General features: G+C 40.7%; 1 protein-coding gene across 1 annotated transcript in view; it reads right to left on the bottom strand.

Moving 5' to 3' along the window:
- matn3a (matrilin 3a) overlaps nucleotides 1-18,345 on the bottom strand; it is a 35,427-nt gene extending 17,082 nt beyond the window's left edge. Inside the window, exons 1-6 of the mRNA XM_048597122.1 lie at nucleotides 18,315-18,345; nucleotides 17,013-17,582; nucleotides 8,507-8,641; nucleotides 7,276-7,398; nucleotides 3,504-3,626; nucleotides 467-589 (exon numbers count right to left, since the gene is read on the bottom strand). Coding sequence (XP_048453079.1) covers nucleotides 467-589; nucleotides 3,504-3,626; nucleotides 7,276-7,398; nucleotides 8,507-8,641; nucleotides 17,013-17,582; nucleotides 18,315-18,345 — 1,105 coding nt within the window. The remainder of the gene's footprint in view (nucleotides 1-466; nucleotides 590-3,503; nucleotides 3,627-7,275; nucleotides 7,399-8,506; nucleotides 8,642-17,012; nucleotides 17,583-18,314) is intronic.
- Nucleotides 18,346-20,695: the final 2,350 nt, after the last annotated feature.

The raw sequence follows: 20,695 nt of genomic DNA, 5'->3' as shown, positions 1-20,695 counted from the left end.
TTCAGGGAAGCAAATACCAGGACCTAAAACATTGCCCATTAAATATTTTATTATGTCAGATGTATGAGCAAATCTATAGTTCTTATTTTAGAAAGGTGGTTATAGAACTTCTCAGAAATCATTGGTACAACTGATTTGCTTGTCAGACTGTATTAGAGGGCATCTACAACCCAACTTGCATCTGATTTCCTCCCAAGCATTGAAGTGACATTAGCAGACCATCATCAAGATATGCAGGTGAAGTGATGATTGAGTGTTACTGATCATTCAGGACATCCAAGTTGCTATTGCAACATGCACCTTCAGATGTACCAACTGCTCGCCAGACCTCATCGTATTGAATTAAATACCAAAGTTACGGAATTACATACCCACGAGAGATTTATGAACAGTTCTGTGAATTAATTTAGTTTGTTTACAACATGAACAATGTGAATAAACAACACATTAGTGGTATTTGACTTACGTGAGCAGGTTTTCTGATCCTCATTCAATGTAAAACCTGGAAGACACCTGCAGTAAGAGGATGTTGCTGTGCTCACACATATTTGTTCACAGTCATGGTTTCCAGCTGCGCACATGTCCTCACCTGAAATGTTTCATTAAATTTAGTACATCTTGTCCATAAAAATTGGTGAAGGATACAAACTTAAAATTAATTGCTGTATTTTAATAGTAGCAAATATCACATTCAAAATGTTAAGATATTTCCTGTAAAACTGTTATAAATAATTATTGTAGATAAAGTGAGAAAATCTACAGTTATTGTCCTGAGAGGTAGGTGGGCATCACAAGAGTTATTTGTACAACTGAGTTGTCAGCTGGGGATGGGGTCAGAGTTAACAATGTAAATTGTAAACTACATGGTTTACAATCAACCATGTACTGTTAGACTGAAGTGTATTACACCCCTCCATCTTTCTCCCCTCCTTGAGGCACTCGGTTTCAAATACCAGCCATACATCCTTATTCATTTCAACGACAAGTTAGTTTGACAATCTCCCATCAAGTGTAAGTATTTATATAAAAACAAATATAAATGTGGCTTGCTATTAGTAAAGTGGATAACATGCTAGATCTGTGACTTTCTAATGTCATCTAAACATGTTTATTTTTAAGTTGAAGGGTGTGTATCATTGTTTCCTGTCATGCACTGAAAGACAATTGAGATTTTCACTGAAATAATATTGAAAGAGAGTACCCGACATTGGAACAATGTACCTATGTGTGATTTATTACCTGTTTTGATTTTCAATATTGCAATAAAAGCGAATAAAATAATGAATCTGAATGTAAGTTACCTGGACAGCAAACTATCAGAGTAAATGGGTTTTGAAACTTCTGAATATCATTCAGAATTAAGAGAAAGTTAATCTATAAATAGAAGCACTGTTTTCATTAGAATTCAGAATAGCAGTTCTGATATTTAGTTTCAATCCCTGAATTAGTTGATTCCAATTTCCAGACTGATGCAGCCATTCAGAAAACACAGGGCTGAATCTTAGCTCTTTTTTTTTGGCTAAGCCTGAGTTTCATTGTGTTTTTATTTGGAAGGTTTGTCATTGGAAGGCCTGGCAAAGTCTCTGGTTGTTTATGACCAAATGCACTTCCTAGATGACCTAAAACAGCTTTATGGCATCTCTAATGTCCGATTTCCACCCCATCTTACCACATGCCTTTTCTGGAATGACTTATCACTCAATGGCCATCCTGAATTCACCAACAACCCTTTTGCCAAACCATCTTTGAAAGCTCACTGTGCACCCCAAAAAGCACTGTCAGAACAGAGCTGACCTGCATGACTCCTGACCTTTTCCCTGGACATGGCACTCAGGGGGAAATGGGTGCCCCAGTTTGTGCATAGGGTCCTGGAAGTTCTGGGAGACAGGATGGTGCTGACATGGGGCTTCCTCCGCCCCCAGGTCTAGCTGTGGAGGTGACAACGTCAGACCATGCCAGGCTGGTCCAAGGTTGCAATCTGGGTTAAAGCAGTCTCAGTCTCAGAATGCACAGCACTGTAGGAAGAAGCTCAATGTCCATTTCCACTCTGCCAGGGTAAGTTCTTTATGATGCCTCACAGTCACTCTATCTCTGCTACTGAAATCACTTGCCATCAAGGCTCGAGTTCCACCACGCTCAATAATGCCTGCAACACTTTCCCCATTCACTCTCACCCTGACATTATTAACCCTGCATTGCCTTAGCATTGCCTACTCACTCACTCAGGATGCCTCCCCAACTGGACCAACAGCAATAGCTGTGCCATCTACTTTCATCTCCTGTAATACCAGCCTCTCTCTTTCATTGCAGGAGAAAAGCAGCAACATTGGAGCTAAAAGAGTCAAGACAGTGGTGATCTGCCCATCCTGTCGTTCTTCACACTTTATGAGGACAGGATCTTTTATCTGACCACTCTGAGCTGGGCATTGACTGGTATCAGAGGCTGCCACAGTTTACTGTGCCAGGAACCCCTGATGAAGACCATGCCCCTTGACTTGACTGAGGCCTGTTGCCAACTATGACAAGTTAAACTAAAAAGAACCAAAGAACTGCGGATGCTGGAAATCAGAAACAGAAACAGAAATTGCTGGAGAAACTCAGCAGGTCTGGCAGTATCTGTGGAGAAAAAGCAGCGTTAACATTTCAGGTCCAGTGGCCCGTCTTCACTACTTCCTGGTTTTTGTATCTGCACTATGGGAATCAGTAAGACAGCAGTAATCTAAGCCTGGAAAGTCTGGCTAAGGGGGCAAAGCACAAAAAGGGAAGGGAAGGCAATGCAACACAGGGGCACTGAGAGCATCCAGGTAAACTCAGAGTGAGTGTGCACTATGACAGCCAGCAAAGAGCCCGAGATACAACCTGGGTTAGTCCCTGAGCTGGGTGTGTGTCCCTGAACTCACAGTGTCCTTGCTGCAACACAAGGTGCAGGTATTGTAGTGGAGGAGCACCTCATAATTTGAATGGAGATGTGCCATGGGCATTCTTAGAGGTTGGCGCACCACTGTGACATGGGGTGCATGCGGTTGGTGACAATGGAAGGTGTGCTGAGATGTTGGTGTCCAGTTTCCGACATGGAGGCCACTTGCAGCAAGTGGCAAGCTGGAGCAGCCAGGGACCGGCTCTGATTTTCCTGTTGTTATTTTCCTCGGTTTCTAGCTTGTTTCACAAGTTTGGTAAGATGGGAAGCTAACTATTAATGAGGTGAGTTTGAGCATTAACAAGGCATTTCACAAGCAATAATTCTCATCAACTGGCAACTTACTGCTGCCTAGAGAGGATCCAGCCATGCTGCTTGTGAAAGCATAAAAGTTGGCATGAGTTTGTCCCAAAGTTGAGTTGGACCTTGGTGCACTTGTTGCCTGAAGCTACCACGCATGTTGCATTACTCACAAAATCAGACACTTATTAGATTCTTCACATAGACTTATTATTATTTGTGGCTGTGTTAAATTGAAATACCTTTCAAAGATCAGAAGACAACACATTAATGATAAGTCACTTACGTGAGCAAGTTTTCTGATCCTGATTCAATGTAAAACCTGGACGACACCTGCAGTAATAGGATGTTGCTGTGCTCACACATATGTGCTCACAGTCATGGTTTCCAATAGCACACATATCCTCACCTGAAACATTTTATTAAAGTTAATATATCTTATCCATAAAAATTAGTCAAAAGAAAGCAGCCGAAAATTATTTTACTGGAAAATAAAATTGCAACATCAATATAGACATTGCCCAGGACAAAATGTCTCGTTAGTAATATTTCACATGGGCAATATGAGCAAAGCTACAATTACTGCCCTGAGAAAGTGGTGATGGATCTTCTGAAGAGATTAGCTGTAAAACTGAGGTACTCGCTTTGTTATTTCAGAGGGTATTTACATGTATTGGTTAACATGATTTAACTGACCTCCATATGACACTCTTCTCCTCCAAAATCATAAAATTTGGCTTCCAGTCGACTATTCTAATATTTCCTCATGTTGCTCAGTAAACTTTATTTGTTAATGCTCATGTGAAGCATGTTGTGACATTTTGTCATGTTACAGGTGCTACATAAATACAGGTTGCTGCTGTATGTGAGTACTATGCTGAGTATGTGAACCTCATAATGATACCTAGAACTGATTGATCTCTTCCACTTTGAAGGATTTGATTCACAATTTCATAGAATAGAATCCCTACAGTGTGGAAGCAGGTCATTTGTCCATATTTTTGGGCAAGGGGTCTTCGATTTGCGGCCATATTCATTCTAATTGATGTGCATAAGAATTAATATTTGTCTCTCCCACGCCCACCTTATTGAAACAATTTCTGCATGGTTCCCATGTCACCAAGCTGCTACCAGTGAGCTCTATGTATGACAGGAAATACAGGCACATTGCTACATACTAGGTGCAGCAGGTACCCTGCTCCTCTTAAAGAAGACCTTAGCTTAAAGCTAAGTTGAAATAAAAATGATTGCTGCAATTGAAATACTTGTAGATTTAAAACAAGGGCAGGTAAATTATTGTTAAAGGGGTGAAGGACTAGAGGATAAAAGAGCTAATAATGATAGAGGTAAATGACCTTATGCAGCAAGTTACTAAGATCTACAAAACACTGCCAGAAAGAATGGTGGAGGCCTGCAAAATCCTGGCCTGCTAAGGGGAATTGGATAAGCATCAGAAGAAAAATTATTTGCCTGGCTACAAGGGGAAGGCCTCCTGCTGTGCTGTAACCATTCTCTGATGCTGTGAAATATTATGAGAGGAGAATAAAAGTTAGAAAACAAAGCAGCACAGGCACAGAACATCAAACAAACAGATCAGAATATTAGAGAACTGTTTAAAGGAGTTATTGGGTTCACCTGCCTTTATTACAAAAACTAAATTCAGAACGTCAGAATGCATTTTGCTTTATCCTAGCACATTGTAGGTGTCGCACCTGCTGGGTCTAAATAGAGTGTAATCACAATGGAACTATGTTTCTGGCTACCCCACTGATGTATTTCAGGGCAGTTACAAACTGGCATCTTTAGGAAGTCTGGCTTAAATCAATTCCATGCTGACAGATACAGTGCTGATGGCATTAATGGTGTAGGTGGGCAAGAGGAGAACTTCCTCTTGGGAGCTCAGCAATCCACAAGGATGCTCTCAGAGAGGAAACAGAGCAGTTAGCTGGGAATGCTAACTACAAGAGTTTGGAGCTAAGGATCTGGAAGCAAGATAAGCACCATGGTGACTCAGTGGTTAGCACTGCTGCCTTACAGCGCCAGGGACCTGGGTTTGATTCCATCCTTGGGTGACTGTCTGTGTGGAGTTCGCACATTCTCCCCGTGTCTGTGTGGGTTTTCTCTGGTCGTTATGGTTTCGTTCCACAGCCCAAAGATATGCAGGTTAGGTGGATTGGTCGTGCTAAATTGTCTGTAGTGAACATAGATACGCAGGCTCGGTGGATTAGCCACGGGACATGTCGGATTACAGGGATCGGTAGGCAGGGTTGGTCTGGGTGGCATGCTCTTTGGAGGGTCAGTGTTGATGTGATGGGCTGAGTGGCCTGCTTCCACCCTGTAGGGATTCTCATGTGAATTATTAAGGTTACGTGATACCTCCCAAATACAGCGCCAGTAATCTCTCATACTGTTCAATGCACCACATCCCCATCACCAGCTCCTGGAACTCAGGTCTCAGGTCTCAGATATTCTTAGACACGTAATAATGTTGCTAGCCTCACACCCATCTCTCATAGCTGCCATATGGTTCCTGCTCTTTAGCTTTGATGGCCATACCATCCAAACACAATGACTGACACTCTGCCCTTTCTCTTGCAGGTTAAGGTAATAAAAGGGTGCAGGAGCAGAGCAGGTAGAGGGCAAAGACATTCGCATCTCTTAAATACAGATGGCTCTCTGCATTGTAGAATCTATCGTGATGGCACCCATAGTATCTAATGTCACTGATAACTTTGAGGATGATGATTGCATCTTGCCAGCCTTCTGCTCTTTTTAACTGCAAGCAAATCTTCATCCTGCTTTCTGGCGTTATAGGCAAGCTCCTGATAGCGTGATACAGGATCACTTGCTTCCCACCCGTTAACCATTCCATCTGCCCCTTTTGAATTTATACTTTCAGAGACACCTAAGAATTGTCATCTGACCAATGACAGTACATCCAGAGGAAGGAGATAAAGCAACAACACAGCATTAATGCAGAGGTCCTTTCACATGCTCCATTATTGCATCTATCACCAGATCAGACCATGGTGCTGCACTTACTTTGGACGTGAGAGGGATCAGCTCATGGCATGCCATGGTATGAGTGGGCTGCAACCTTGCCAGAAGGAAATGTCAATTCATATTGGACTTGGAACATTAACATTTTCTCTCTCTCCAAAGAAGTTGTTGGATCTGCTGGATTCTCCAGGACTTTCTGTCTTTATTTCAGATCTCCAACATCTGTAGTATTTTGCTTTTATGAAACATTTGTCTGTTTGCTTATTCAACAGAGGGTAAGGAAGATGTCAGATGAGCATGTTAATGAGGCTGCAACACAGGATAGTGCTGGAGAACATGCACATTAAGAGTTTGGATACATTGTCTGGCCTGTGAAGAGACATGAAGCAGACCTGCTCCAATATGATAGAGAGCATGGTGTAAAACCTGCCCTCTTTACAGCCTCTAATCCATCTCTCTGTCATGTTGCAGACCCAGAAGCACTCTAAGTGCTGCCCAAGTACCCGTTGGAGCTTTTGTGTGGACAAATTGCCTATTCCTCTGATATCCGATACTGTGCAAAATATACTAAAACTCCCAAACAGTCCACAGTCCTTCCAGATAACTTCTCATGGAAAGAATTTCCAAATATTTAGCTCATCTCCAATCAGGGTGCCTGACTCTCTAAATAATGCTGCTGTACAGCCCATCTTGCTGTTTCTTGCATTTTCTTTCAGAACTAGGCAATGCAGATGTTGCCAGGACCTGCTTTGTCCAAGATTGGAGATCTAGTCTCACATGAGCAGGTTGGGCTGTGTAATGAAATGATGGTCTGGTAAATGCAACAACCTGAAACTAAATCATTGAAGCAAAGTCTATAGAGAGCAAGCCAAGGCACTAGCTACTCCTGGCGAAACAAGAAAGGCCTGTCTAGCAGTGCTAGAAGTGACACTGTATGCATACATTTTTCACCCAAAAAGACTGAATATTTTGGCTAATGTTATCTACAGCCGACGGCATTCTTGCAGGTAAACCATGTCCATTAGAATATAGCAAACCCTTTGAGGTAAGTGACTTACGTGAGCAGGTTTTCTGGTCCTCATTCAATATAAAACCTGGACGACACTTGCAGGAATAGCCGGTCGTGGTGTTTACACATAGTTGCTCACAATCATGGTTTCCAATGGCACACACATTCACACCTGAAATGTTTCATTAAAGTTAACGTATCTTATTCATAAACAACTTTAAATTCATTGATTTACATTAATGGCAGCAATAATAACAAATAAAGTGTTAACAGTTACCATCTGATGTTTTACTAAAAATATTTTAAAGGGATAATGTGATCAACCATGTGAAAATGGTGATAAACCTCTTGGATATTATTTAACAGCACTAGATTAATAAACAGCAAAGAAACCATTCAAAGAACCTGAAATTAGCATGAAAACAAATCTAATACTTTATATTTAGTGACCATATCCCTACTTTGGAGTGTTAAATAACTTAAAGGATTGATCTAAAAACACATTGGTCGGACTTTTATTAGTGATGCTGAAGTGTCACCATTGAATTGAAAGCAGGAGCTGAACTGCTTTCATGGTGATGACCATTGCTGAGGCAGCACGATCAAGGAGATGGTAAGGTTGCCCTCAAAGATAGGCCTGTTTGGAGAAAACTGAAACCCGATGGGGAAAGATGTTGGAGGTGCTCATTAATCTCAGGTGGCACCACTGTTGTACGGGCAGCCATTGGTACCAGAGGGGGCCCCTCCAGTGTACCAATAAAAGATGGGTAGTGCTGATATTTGTAAACCCTGGGAGTCACCTGGGTTTATCTGGCAATCAGAGGCAGGAAATGACCCTTAATGAGCCTCTGATGTAGTTCAATTGGCCTCTCAGTGGGTGTTAAATCACCAGCTTTCTCACCACTGGCAACATGGCAGAGCAGCAAGAAGATGGTGTTCCCTCCTCCTGATGCATTCACCATCATTTTGCCAGCAATGCCACAAACCAGGCTGTCATCAATGGGCATGGAAAGTTCAGACAATTTTCCTTCCTTGGGCAATCCATTCAATATACTTCTAGTGTGTAACCTATCAGAAGATTAATTTGTTTACCAGTACATAACACTCATAATGCAAGGTTCTAAAACCTTGCAAGAACTGTGAAAGAATGTTTGATAATTATTTTCCATATCATAAGTGCTAAGGCAATATTCAGGTTTCTACCACCTACAACCAAGTCCAAGCTGACAGAATCACCCTGTCCTTTAAAACACGCAAACTCCTGAAGGTTAGAGACTTACGTGAGCAGGTTTTCTGGTCTTCATTCAGCATAAAACCTGGATGACACCTGCAGTAATACGATCTCGCTGTGCTCACACATACTTGCTGACAGTCATGGTTACCAAGAGCGCAGAAATCCACACCTGCAACACGTTCTTTTTTAAAAAAAGGCTATGACAGCCACTTTAGATGGAAGTAGACCATTTATTAAGAACACAAGTGATATAATTTAATTTCTTATTGGCATATCAACAAATAATGTAACTTATGAAACCAGATATTATGTAGCCTATTCTAGTGATTCTTAATCTTATGTGGTAGATGTTTTAACCAGGACCCTTAGAGCAATAAATTGTATCAAACACTGTATACTTGAATTATGATACCTGCAACCCCCCTTGTTTGGGGTCAGCATAAATAAGAGATAATGTAATCTCATCACTTTGCCTTTATTTGGACAAACAACTCAACAATATTTTAGCTCAAAGGACAAAGATTTCACAGACATGATGAGCTAAATGGCCGCTTTCTGTGTCGTAACTTTTTGATATTTTTATGGATATTTAGTGGGAATAGCATTTAAAAATTGCTAAAATGGCAAATATAAGTTTTCACTTATTTATATTGCCCATTCAATTTTTTGCGAGATTATTTGGAATTTATAACTTAATAACCTTTGTTCTTTCTCCTTTTATTGTCTTTTATTTGTACCTGGCATGTGAATATCATTTTCAGGGCCATCATTGATGGTCCAGCCCTGTTTGCTTTGGTGAGAGTGGTGAGCTGTTTTCATGAGCTGTAGCTGTTCACGTTCTGCAGATACACCCAGAGAAACATTACGGGACGGTTTCTGGGACTTTCATCCAGTGAAAGTGATGGAAATGGCGATATTGTTCCAATTCAGAATGGTGTGTGACTTGGAGGAGAAATCGCTTATAATTGAGTTCAAATTCATCTACTGTCCTTGACCTTTCAAGACAAGGGCTGTCCAACCTATTCACCTGGGTGTCTACATTTCTTTCATTTGTGCAGGGGAGCAATGACAATGCTTCAAAGTGGTAACATCTGGCACAACAGTAAACTTAAAAATTTGGGGGAAATAAGCAATTCCAGAGCAATAGATTGATAATTCGATGAGAAATTAATAAGGTTGTCATCTAAAATGTGCCAACAGCAGGGCTAACCAGTAAAACTGTTTCTTGCCTTTCTGATTAGAAAGTAGTGCTAGAGTGAAACAGTCTAGGCTCCATGTCCTGGCTTTCAGACATGGGGGTGCGGACCAGGGCTGAGTAGGGAGAGGCTGAATAGGTTGAGGCTATTTTCCCCTGGAGCATCGGAGGCTGAGGAGTGACCTTATAGAGGTTTATAAAATCATGAGGGGTATGGATAGGGTGAATAGGCAAGGTCTTTTCCTCGGGATAGGGGAGTCCAAAACTAGAGGGCATAGGTTTAAGATGAGAGGGCAAAGATATAAAAGGGGCTTAAGGGGCAACATTTTCACGCAGAGGGCGGCGCGTATGTAGAATGAGCTGCCAGAGGAAGTGGTGAAGGCTGGTACAATTACAACATTTAAAAGGCATCTGGACGGGTATCTGAAGAGGAAGGGTTTAAAGAGATAAGGGCCAAATGCTGGCAAATGGGACTAGATTTATATAGGATATCTGGTCGACATGGAAGGGTCTATTTCCATGCTGTACATCTCTATGACTCTACGACTCTATCTGATGGTTCACTGCTGTCGTGCAGAGTGTGAGCTGGCCTCAGCACAATACAGAGAAAAGTGGAAGAAAGAAGTAGGCTGCCTGATTGGGCTGGAGGTAGAAGGTGGCTGGGTTCCCATCTGCCTTTCTCCATCACCAAACCTGCCAGGCAATGTGACTGAACTCAACGATAGGTTGACCCCTAGCAAAGTCTGTAAAGTGGTGAAGCCTTAACGCTGTGCCATTCTGCTTCATTTTGTTGGTTGGGAAAGTGTTTTAGCTACTTTTTTAATGATCATGTGACCAACCATCCTCTATTTTAAGGGATTGTCTGTTTTTTGACTGTGATTTCACTTCCTATAACAGATGACTTTTGTCCCTTGTTTCTAGGAGAGCCTGTGGGAGACTGAGCCTGGGGGTTTCCTCTTGCCTTCCTCTTACCTTTGAATCTGGCATTGGGGATTGATCAGCTTGACATCACAGTAAAGAAAAGTGAAAGACAGGAGGTCTTATTCTGTAAAGTCAATTGGAGCATTTAGAAACAATTTACATTCTACCAGCTCCACCACAAAGGTGAAATTACTTCCCAGAAATCTATTATACATCCACAATATTACCATAATTACATAATATTTAGCATTTTAATAACATAGGCCCAGTGAAAATCTACATTAAAATATTATGACTGAATTTCCTTGGAAATGCTGCCACTCCACTGTTGTAACTTTTGCAATGCAAACCTCATTGTAGTTTAATTTCTGATAATAAAATCATACCAGTTGACAGCAATAGCAGATAATCTGTGTAACAGGCTTGTGCTGATTCTTTGAAAGAGACATCCAATTGCATTGCCCAGTTTTCTCGTCACTACCCTGCAAGTTAGACCTCTTCGAGTACAGGCAACTATGTACAAATGAATGAGGAGCAGGTGTAGGCAACTCAACCTCCCAATCCATCATGTTATTGTAACCTCAAATCCAAATTTCCACCTCCCCCAGTAAACCTGTCAATTCTTTAAAGACTCTGCTTCCACCATCTTTTCAGGACGAGAGTTCCACTTCCTATCTTTCTATGTTTATGTTTCAAAGACTCTTAACTCTCTCTCAGTCTAGTTTGCCTAATCTCTGTTTTAAATGGCGATCCCTGAATTAAAAGAAAATGACGCTAGTTCTAGATTCTCCAATAATAGGAAACATCTCTCCACTTCTGCCTTTTCAACACTCCTCAAGTTTTTATATTGTTTCAATCAAGTCCCCTCTTACTTTTCTAAACCCCAGCAGGTACAAGTCTAGTCTGCCCAATCTTTCCTTATAAGACAGCCAGCTCATTGTAGGTATTATTCTAGTAAGCCTTTCCTGAACTACCACCCAACTCACTTACATCATTCCTTAACTACAATACTGTATACAGTACTTCAGACAGAATCTCACTATATAATTGAAGCATCACCTCGTTAATATTTTATTCAATTTCCCTCACAATAAATGATAGCATTCTATTAGCTTTAATAATTCCTTGCTGTAACTCCCTATTGCGTTTGATGCACCGGGACATCCAGATCTCTCAGTATCTCAGAGCTCTGAAATTTCTTTCCTTTTAGATAAGATGCTTCCTTTTTATCCCTATTTTCAAAATGGGCAATTTCACATTTTCCCACATTATACTCCATTTGCCACATCTTTGCCCGCTCACTTAACCAGTCAATATGTTTTTATTATCTCCTTGTTTGTGTCCTTTTCATAACTTGGCTTCCTACCCTCTTGTGTCATCAGTAAATTTGGTAACCATACCTTCTATCCCTTCATCTAATCATTTATATAGTTAGTAAACAGTTAAAACATGGTTTCCTAAACTTTCGTCATTCCACTTTTTTGTGCTATTAACTGGTAACTAGCAGAGCCACCCAGCCAGCCTTTCCAGTTTCCTAAAATGTCCTTTAACCTTCAATATTCAGGCCATAATCCATGTCATCCTATAGTCATGTTTTTATAATGGCTACCAGCTCATAATTATTCATTTCTACTTGCATTCTCGGTACCATTCATTTTGTCTCAAATGTAACCTGTATTCAGACACTGAGTTTTATCCCTTTTCACTCTTTATAAATTATATTCTAATCTGTTGGTTGACTCTTAAATTCATACTTTTATCACTTATGATCAGTATATCATTTCTCATACTAATACCTTTCCCCTTTCCATGACTACCCTTTGATTTGCTCTTCCCAAATTTGATCCCATTCCCCCACTGTACAGTTTTAAATCCTCTTTACTTCATTAGTCATGTAATTGGCAACACATCAGCCCAGTCATGGTGTGGGTGGACAGCACCCCATCAGTACAGATCCCACTTCCATCAGTTCTAGTCTGATAGCCCCTCTTGTCCCACTCCAATCTTTGAGCTATACATTCATCTCTCTGATCTGATTTGCCCTGATAGCCCACATACATTTGCATGTGGTTCAGGTAATAATGCAGAGATTACTAGCTTTGAGGTTCTGCTTCTCAATTTGCTGCCTAGTTCTGTCCTGCCCATGTCATTGTTACCCACATGGACCAAGATGACTGGATCCTTGCCCTTTCAATCTGATGTTCTTCTCTAGTGCTGAGTAGATATCCTGAACTCTGGCACCTGGCAGGCAACACTGCCATCTGGGCTCATGTTTGGTGCAGGGGAAAGTAACAATCCCCCTTAATATGTTGTCCCCTCTTACCACGACATTCATTCTCACTCGCCCCTCTTAGGTAATCGCTGTACCGTGGTGCCAAAGTCACTTAGCTCATCTCCCCTGCAGCCTTCACTCTCATCCAGACACACTGAAATAATTTTAAACCTGTTGGATCATTGCAAAGGCTGAGGCTCCAGAACTTTTGAATTTGAAATTTCTCATTGAATTTGCTTCCACCACCCTTTTGCATAGATCTTGCCAAATCTTAATAACCCGCTTTGTGAAAATATTTACCTCATTTCACAGTTAGTTATTTTTGTCAAATATATTCAGTCTGGTTACAAATCACCACTTACCATACTTCATAGTTTCCTTTATTTAAGATTCAGCACCCTAGTCTCCAAATCAACGACTTCATTCTCCATCTCAATAAAAATTCCATCATGTTATGGTCGCTCATCCCCAAGGGGTCTCACACAGTTAGGTTGGCAATAACTCCCTTCTTATTACACAGTGCCCAGTCTATGATAGCCTGCTCTCTAGTCCTTTTCAAATTGGCAGGCAGTAACTAGTGCGGTTCACAATATATACTAATGATTTGGATGAAGGAACAAAATGTAACATCCCCAGGTTTGCAGATGATACCAAGTTGGGTGGGGAGGGTGAACTGTGATGAGGATGCAGAGATCTTTCCGCATGATCTGGACAGGTTGGGTGATTGGGCAAATCAATGGCAGATGTGGTATAATTTAGATAAATGCGAGGTTATTCACTTTGGAAACAAAAACAAAAAAAACAGATTACTACCTGAATGGTTGTAAATTGGGAGACAGGAGTGTGCAGCAGGACCTGGGTGTCCTTGTGCACTAGTCGCTGAAGGTAAGCATGCAGGTGCAGCAGGCGGTGAAGAAGGTAAATGGTGTGTTGGCCTTCATTGTGAGAGGTTTTGAGCACAGGAGCAGGGATGTGTTGTTGCAGTTATACAGGGCCTTGGTGAGACCATACCTAGAATATTGTGTGCAGTTTTGGTCTCCTTTTCTGAGGAAGGATGCTCTTGCTCTCAAGGGAGTGCAACGAAGGTTTACCAGGCTGATTCTGGGGATGGGGGGACTGTTATATGAGGAGAGATCGACTAGATTAGGATTGTATTCGCTGGAGTTCAGGCGAATGAGGGAGAATCTCATAGAGACTTACAAAATTCTAACAGGACTAGACAGGGTAGATGCAGGGAGGGTGTTCCCGATGGTGGGTGTTTCCAGAATCAGGAGCTCACGGTACGACGATTCAGGGTAAACGATTTAGAACGGAGACGAGGAAACATTTCTTCACCCAAAGAGAGGTGAGCCTGTGGAATTCTTTACCACAGGAAGTAGTTGATGCCAAAACATTGAATGTATTCAAGAGGCAGCTAGATATAGCACTTGGGGCAAATGGGATCAAAGGTTTATGGGGAGAAAGCAGGGATTAGGCTATTGAGTCGGACAATCAGCCATGATTGTTATGAATGGCAGAACAGGCTTGAAGGGCCTCCTCCTGCTCCTATCTTCTATATTTCAATGCCATGGCTCTACGCATTTTCTAAATGAAGTTTTCTCCCTATTTTCTCTATCAAACCTCCTTTTTTTTATTCACTCATGGAACGTGGGCATCGGTGGCTGGGCCAGCATTTACTCCTATCCCTAGTTGTCCTTGACAAGGTGGCAGTGAGTTGCTTCGTAGACTGCTGCAATCCATTTGGTGTTGTACATCCACAATGCTGTTAGGAAGGGAATTCCAGGATTTCAACCCAGTGACACTGAAATTTGGCAACATATTACCAACTCAGGATGGTGAGTGGTTTAGAGGGGAACCTGCAAGTGGTGGTGCTCCCATGTATTTGCTAGACCTTGTCCTTCCAGATGGTTGTGGTTGTGGGTTTGTCTAAGGGGCCTTGGGGAACTTCTTCAGTGCATCTTGTAGATGGTACACACTACTGCTCCTGATTGTCAGTGGTGGAGGGAGTGAATATTTGTGGATGTGGTGTCAATCAAGCAGCTGTTTTATCCTAGATGGTGTCAAGCATCTTGGGTGTTTTTAGAGCTATAACTATCCAGGCAAGTGGGGAGTATTCCATCACACTCCTGACCTGTTCCTTGTAGATGGAGAACAGACTTTGGGGAGTCAGGAGGTAAGTTACTCGCTGCACGGCTCTCAGTTTTTGACCTGCTGCTGTACCCACAGTGTTCATGTGGCCAGTCCAGTTCAGTTTCTGGTCAATGTTGATAATGGGAGATTCAGTAATGGTAATGTTATTGAACGTCAAGGGTTGATGATTAAACTCTCTCATATTGAAAGTGGTTATTGTCTGGTATTTGGGTAATGCAAATTACACTTGCCACTTGTCAGTCCAAACCCGGATATTGTCCAGGTCTTGGCGTATTTTGATATGGACAGCTTCAGCATCTGAAGAGTTGCAAATGGTACTGAACAGTGTGCAATCATCACTAAACATTTCCACATTTGAAGTTCATTACCGAAACAGTTGAAGATTGTACGCCTCTGATGAACTCTTACGGCGATGTCCTAGAGCTGACTGAACTCTAACAACCATGACCATCTTCCTATGTGCCAGGTATGACTCTAACCAGCAGAGTCCCCCAGATTCCCATTGATTCCAGTTTTCCCAGGGCTCCTGGATGCCATACTCAGTCAAATGCAACCTTGATATCAAGGGCTATTACTCTCACCTCCCCTCTGGAAATCAGATCTTTCGTCCATGTTTGAACCAAGGCTGTAATGAGGTCAGGAGCTGAGTTGCCCTGGCGGAACCCAAACTGGGTGTCACTGAGCAGGTTATTGCTGAGCAAGTGCTGCTTGATAGCGCTGCTGGTGAGACCTTCCACCACTTTACTGATGATTGAGATAAGTTTGATGGTAATTGGCTGGGTTGGATTTGTCCTGAATTTTGTGTACAGGACATACCTGGACAATATTTCACATCATTGAGTAGATGTCAGTATTGTGTTGACACTGAAATACATTGCATGGGGCGGGGCAAGTTTTGGAACATAAGTCTTTAGTAATATTGCTGAAATGTTGTCAGGGGCTGTAGCCTTTGCAATATCTTGTACCTCCAAATGTTTCTTGATATCACATGCAGTGAACCAAACCAGTTAAAAACTAACACCTGTAATGCTGGGAACCACTGGAGGATGCCAAGATAGATCATCTGCTCAGCACTTCCAGCTAAAGATTGTTGCAATTGCTTCAGCCATATCATTTGCTATATGTATTAGGTCTCTCCTCAACCATCTTTGTTTTAAAGAGAATAATCCCAACTTTTCCTCCAATATCTCACATAACCTATACCTGACAACCCTGATAAACTTCCACTTCTTTTTCTGAGACCTTGAGATCCTTCCTAAAGGCTATATCTAATCATAATGAACAGGATTTCTGCTGTAGCATCAGCAAAGTTATGGTGACAGAATGGGAACAGCACCAAAGAAATTCAGGCATCTATTTAAAAAGCATGCTGATATCATTAATACATTATTGTCTTTTCAAGCTTATGAATAAATGACAATTTTAATGTTTATTGAGTGAGTCGCACTAGAGTTGTCTTGTATTATTTAATGCCATATTTTGTTCTATTGGTTCATTTTTGCACTGATAAAGGAATCTATCCAAAATATTAACAGGGCATGTGTAAGGCAATGAAGAGGAAATTCCATTGCAGTTCTCACATTTGCCCACTTGTGCTCATCGTTTTACTCCACTTCTCAGATTTCTGTGGCTGTTGTGTTAAAGTTACAATAGATGACACGAGAACCTCACGCAGATTCACCCCAACTTTTTAATCATTTCAAGTTATATTTAGGTTGGATTATTTGGTTAATTATATATGTTTCCAATTCTTGAATGTTTTATTAGATTTTTATTTTATTTGAAATTGGTGCTTTTAAAATTATTTATGATATTTCTGAAGAACTCATTTTTTTGAGACTAGACTTCAACCCTTCTTTTTATTCAACCAACACGATCTACATATTGTGGAGAGTGTGAAAATGCCAGCTACCATGGAAATTCATTGTTCTATAATTGCACAATACAGTTTTGACTTGCTATTTTGTTATGTAACATGAATATCCATATATAGTGGCTGCAGAAATAGCTTACCACAAAGGGTCTCCATGAACTTAGAAGTCAGCTTCTCTATCACACCATATGTTTCCACATAGAAGACATGGTCATCCAAAGGTTCACTGGCCATTAGTCTCAGTGACTGCATGTCAGCCCTGTCTACACCAACAGCATACATTTCAATACCAGAAGCTCGAGCACTTGCAGATATTTCTGCCACTTGGTCCTGGGGTCTCCCATCTGTTACAATGATGGCTACTTTGGAGATACCAAGTTCCTCTGGTCTTGCTCCTGAAGACTCCGTAAAAGCCTTGTTCATTGCACTCTCAATGGCCAGACCTGTCATAGTACCGGTTGAAAGAGGTTTGATTTGATAAACTGCTTGCTTCATGTCTTTCTTATTACTGTAAGTTTTGAGCATGAACTCCTCCTTCACAGTGCTTGCATAGTTGAGAATGGCTACTCGGGTCCTATCGGGCCCAACGTCCAATGTGTCAATCATATTAGCCAGAAAGACTCTCACCTTTTCAAACTCCTGCGGCCGGACACTGCGGGAGCTATCGATGATAAAAACCAAATCTTGAGGCTGAATTTTACATTGTGCTTCTGTGAAAGGAACAAATGTTTTTTTTTATTTTAAAAAAAACATACATTTGTTGAAATAAAACATTTATTTAAACCTAGTACGTTGCACGTGATGTTGTGCACATTTGGTCGATGCATTTAATTTTTGATGTATAAGGTGGTAAAAAGTTTGCAACAGACTTTAGAACCTCACTCATCAAGACCACCTCCTGGCCAGAATCTGCAACTACATTGAGATATTCGCCCAAGCAACATTGAACACAACAAAATATCTTAACACCATCTTGCAATGGTAAACACTGACAGAACAATTAACAAAAACATTAGAGACAATAACTAAGATTTATAGTGCATTCCAGAAGCAAGTTTTGAAAACAAAAGAGACATTCACTCTTATGGTCTTTTTCCTCAATACTTGTAGTGTTGGTGTCATGACTTTTTTGCACTGTCCCATATCATTCATTCATTCTTTCTTAGATACTTAAAATTGTTTTCTACTTCACCTTTTTTCAACTGTAAACATCCAAACATACTGTCACCAAATAGCTCCTTCTTCACCTACTTCATCATCTCCCAATCTTTGTAGCAATTATGTCATCAGGAACCACAGGCTTTCATTTAATAAAAGAAAATCAAATTGCAAGTTGATAAATCAATTGTGAATCTGTCATTAAAATAATATAGTTAAAGTGCCATATGCACAAAGCTCTAGTGGTCATGTAAAAAGATCACATGAAAATAAAACATTTTTACTGCTGGAATTCTCAGGACTCCTTATGGACATCATAACTGACAGGAAGTTTTATCTAGATAGTTTGCCTTCCTGTACTATGATTAGCAGTGCAACTGAGCAAAAACAAAAGTCCCATCCTGTAGTGTTGAGAATGATGTAAAATGTTGAACATCAGAAAGAGGAAATGGAGTTGACTATTCATCCCTTCAAACCATTCAACCAGATCAATATTCAATATATCTTTGATAATAAATAATAATGGATATGTAATAATTGCAGTTAGACTTCACAACACATTTATACAGGAACTTTAACATCTAAAATGTCCAAAAAAATCTTAACAGAGAAGAGATGGACACTGAAAGAGTTGTGAAAGGTTCAGAGATTTAAGGAAGGTGTTCAAGACTTTTGGGCTCAAATTGCTGTGAATTCTATCACCACTGACATAGCAAAAGGCAGTAGAATGTAATAGAGGCCAGAATCAGAAATCAAAGTGTAGCCATTTACTGATGGGTGAAGACACTCCTGGGCATGGAGTTGGGGTGGGGTTGGTGGTGAGGGTGGGGGTGTGGGAGGAGGTGGTGGGAGGGCATTGAGTGTCTATACCAAGTGGTAGACATTTTTATTTCCACCTTTGATATTCTCTGATGATCAACAATTGTTCATAACTTCCAATATTTCATCATACAATAAACTAGGAGAAATGTGAGTAGAGTTTGATATAAATAATAAAAACTGGTTATCATGTCACTCATTATGCACTTCATCGTGCTTTCACTTAGAAGACTGAAAATGCATTCTTATGCTGAGGCAAAATATAAATTGTAAGGTTGCTTTATTTTACCCAACAATGAATGAAAATACTTTATAAATTAAAATCAAAACCTCAAACCCTTCCATTTAAGGAAGGTGAAGTAGAAAACAATAACATAATATCATACAATTTATAATTAGCAGGTTAACTTCTGATTCTGATCTGGTTGGTCTATACTTAAGCTGACTCACCAAGCTGGTTTCCCTTCCCAAACCTAACTAGACTACATGCAGCTCTTTATCTTTCTCTTTCCTATAATCACCAGAAGTGGGAAAACTGTCTCTTCCCCCTTCAGTGATTCACAAGGCGATATCTAAAAGAAAAGTACATTTTCTGCAGACAACTTCCATGGCCAAGATGCCACTGTTTGATAGTGAGATAACAAACTGCTTATTGTTCCAGGTAATTGTACATAATTTGCTACTTAAACACTTTTTGCTTTTGTGAAGAATGTTTTAAGGACTGTGCTCAAACAGAACCTTTTTTCACAAATCTGTTGAGAGATTGTCAATAAAAAAAGAAATCATAGCAAGGAATGGTAATAGATTTGTAAGTACAGATGAAGTTTTTGAAATCAGAACACTTCAGTAGACAGTAGAGCTAGGGTCTTAGACAGGAATATGTTGTAGAACAGAATACAAGGTAGGGGCAGTTAGGAATTTGGCATTGAAAGTAAAAAGTAATCTATCACTTTTTCTGCCTAAGTCACTGCTTTCCCTCCCCCTCATCTGACTATATTTCCAAATATTTATTATGTTTTTACATGTTATTCCAATCTAATTTTAAGCCTGGATTTTACTGTAATAATATTGCTGAGAGTTTCATTGCTGTCTAAATCTAACAGCAAAATCTGGTGCTACATGAGTGGACATTCAAAATAAAATCTGCTTCTCCACAATCTTTATATTCTTTTCTGTGCATGATATATAATCAACTTATACTGCTTCGGGCTTGAGTTCTGCACATCTTAATGAGAATTCAACGAGGAATCTGATGAAGTCACAGAATGCCAGGACGAAGAGTGTTCACAGATGGCTGATGACAATATGGTGCTGAAACAGACGTCCCTTGTTAGGATATATTTGTGCTAAAATGTCTCAAAACTTTGGAGACAAGAATCGAAAACGCGTAAACTTGAAAATAAATAGCAGGTCTGAAATGAAGTTCCCCTTTAGCGCGTACAAAAGCAAATTGGACAGTACCAACACATTCCTATGAACAAAGAATCAAAGACAGAAATTGTTGGAGAAACTTAGCAGGTCTGGCAGCATCCGTGGAGAGAGAAACAGAGTTAATGTTTCAAGTGCAGTATGCTTGATCAGAACTGGAAATAGCTGGGAAATTGAATCAGAGATAGTAGGAACTGCAGATGCTGGAGAATCCGAGACAACAAGGTGCAGGGCTGGATGAACACAGCAGGCCAAGCAGCATCATAGGAGCAGAGAGGCTGACGTTTCGGGCCTAGACCATTCATCAGAAAAGGGGGAGGGGAAGGGGGTTCTGAAATAAATAGGGAGAGAGTGGGAGGCGGATAGAAGAGGGATAGAGGAGAGGATAGGTGGAGAGGAAACAAACAGGTCGAAGAGG

This window comes from Rhincodon typus, chromosome 5 (assembly GCF_021869965.1).
Source record: "Rhincodon typus isolate 14 chromosome 5, sRhiTyp1.1, whole genome shotgun sequence".
NCBI classification, from domain to species: domain Eukaryota; kingdom Metazoa; phylum Chordata; class Chondrichthyes; order Orectolobiformes; family Rhincodontidae; genus Rhincodon; species Rhincodon typus.
This window is presented reverse-complemented; position numbering and strand designations above follow the sequence as displayed.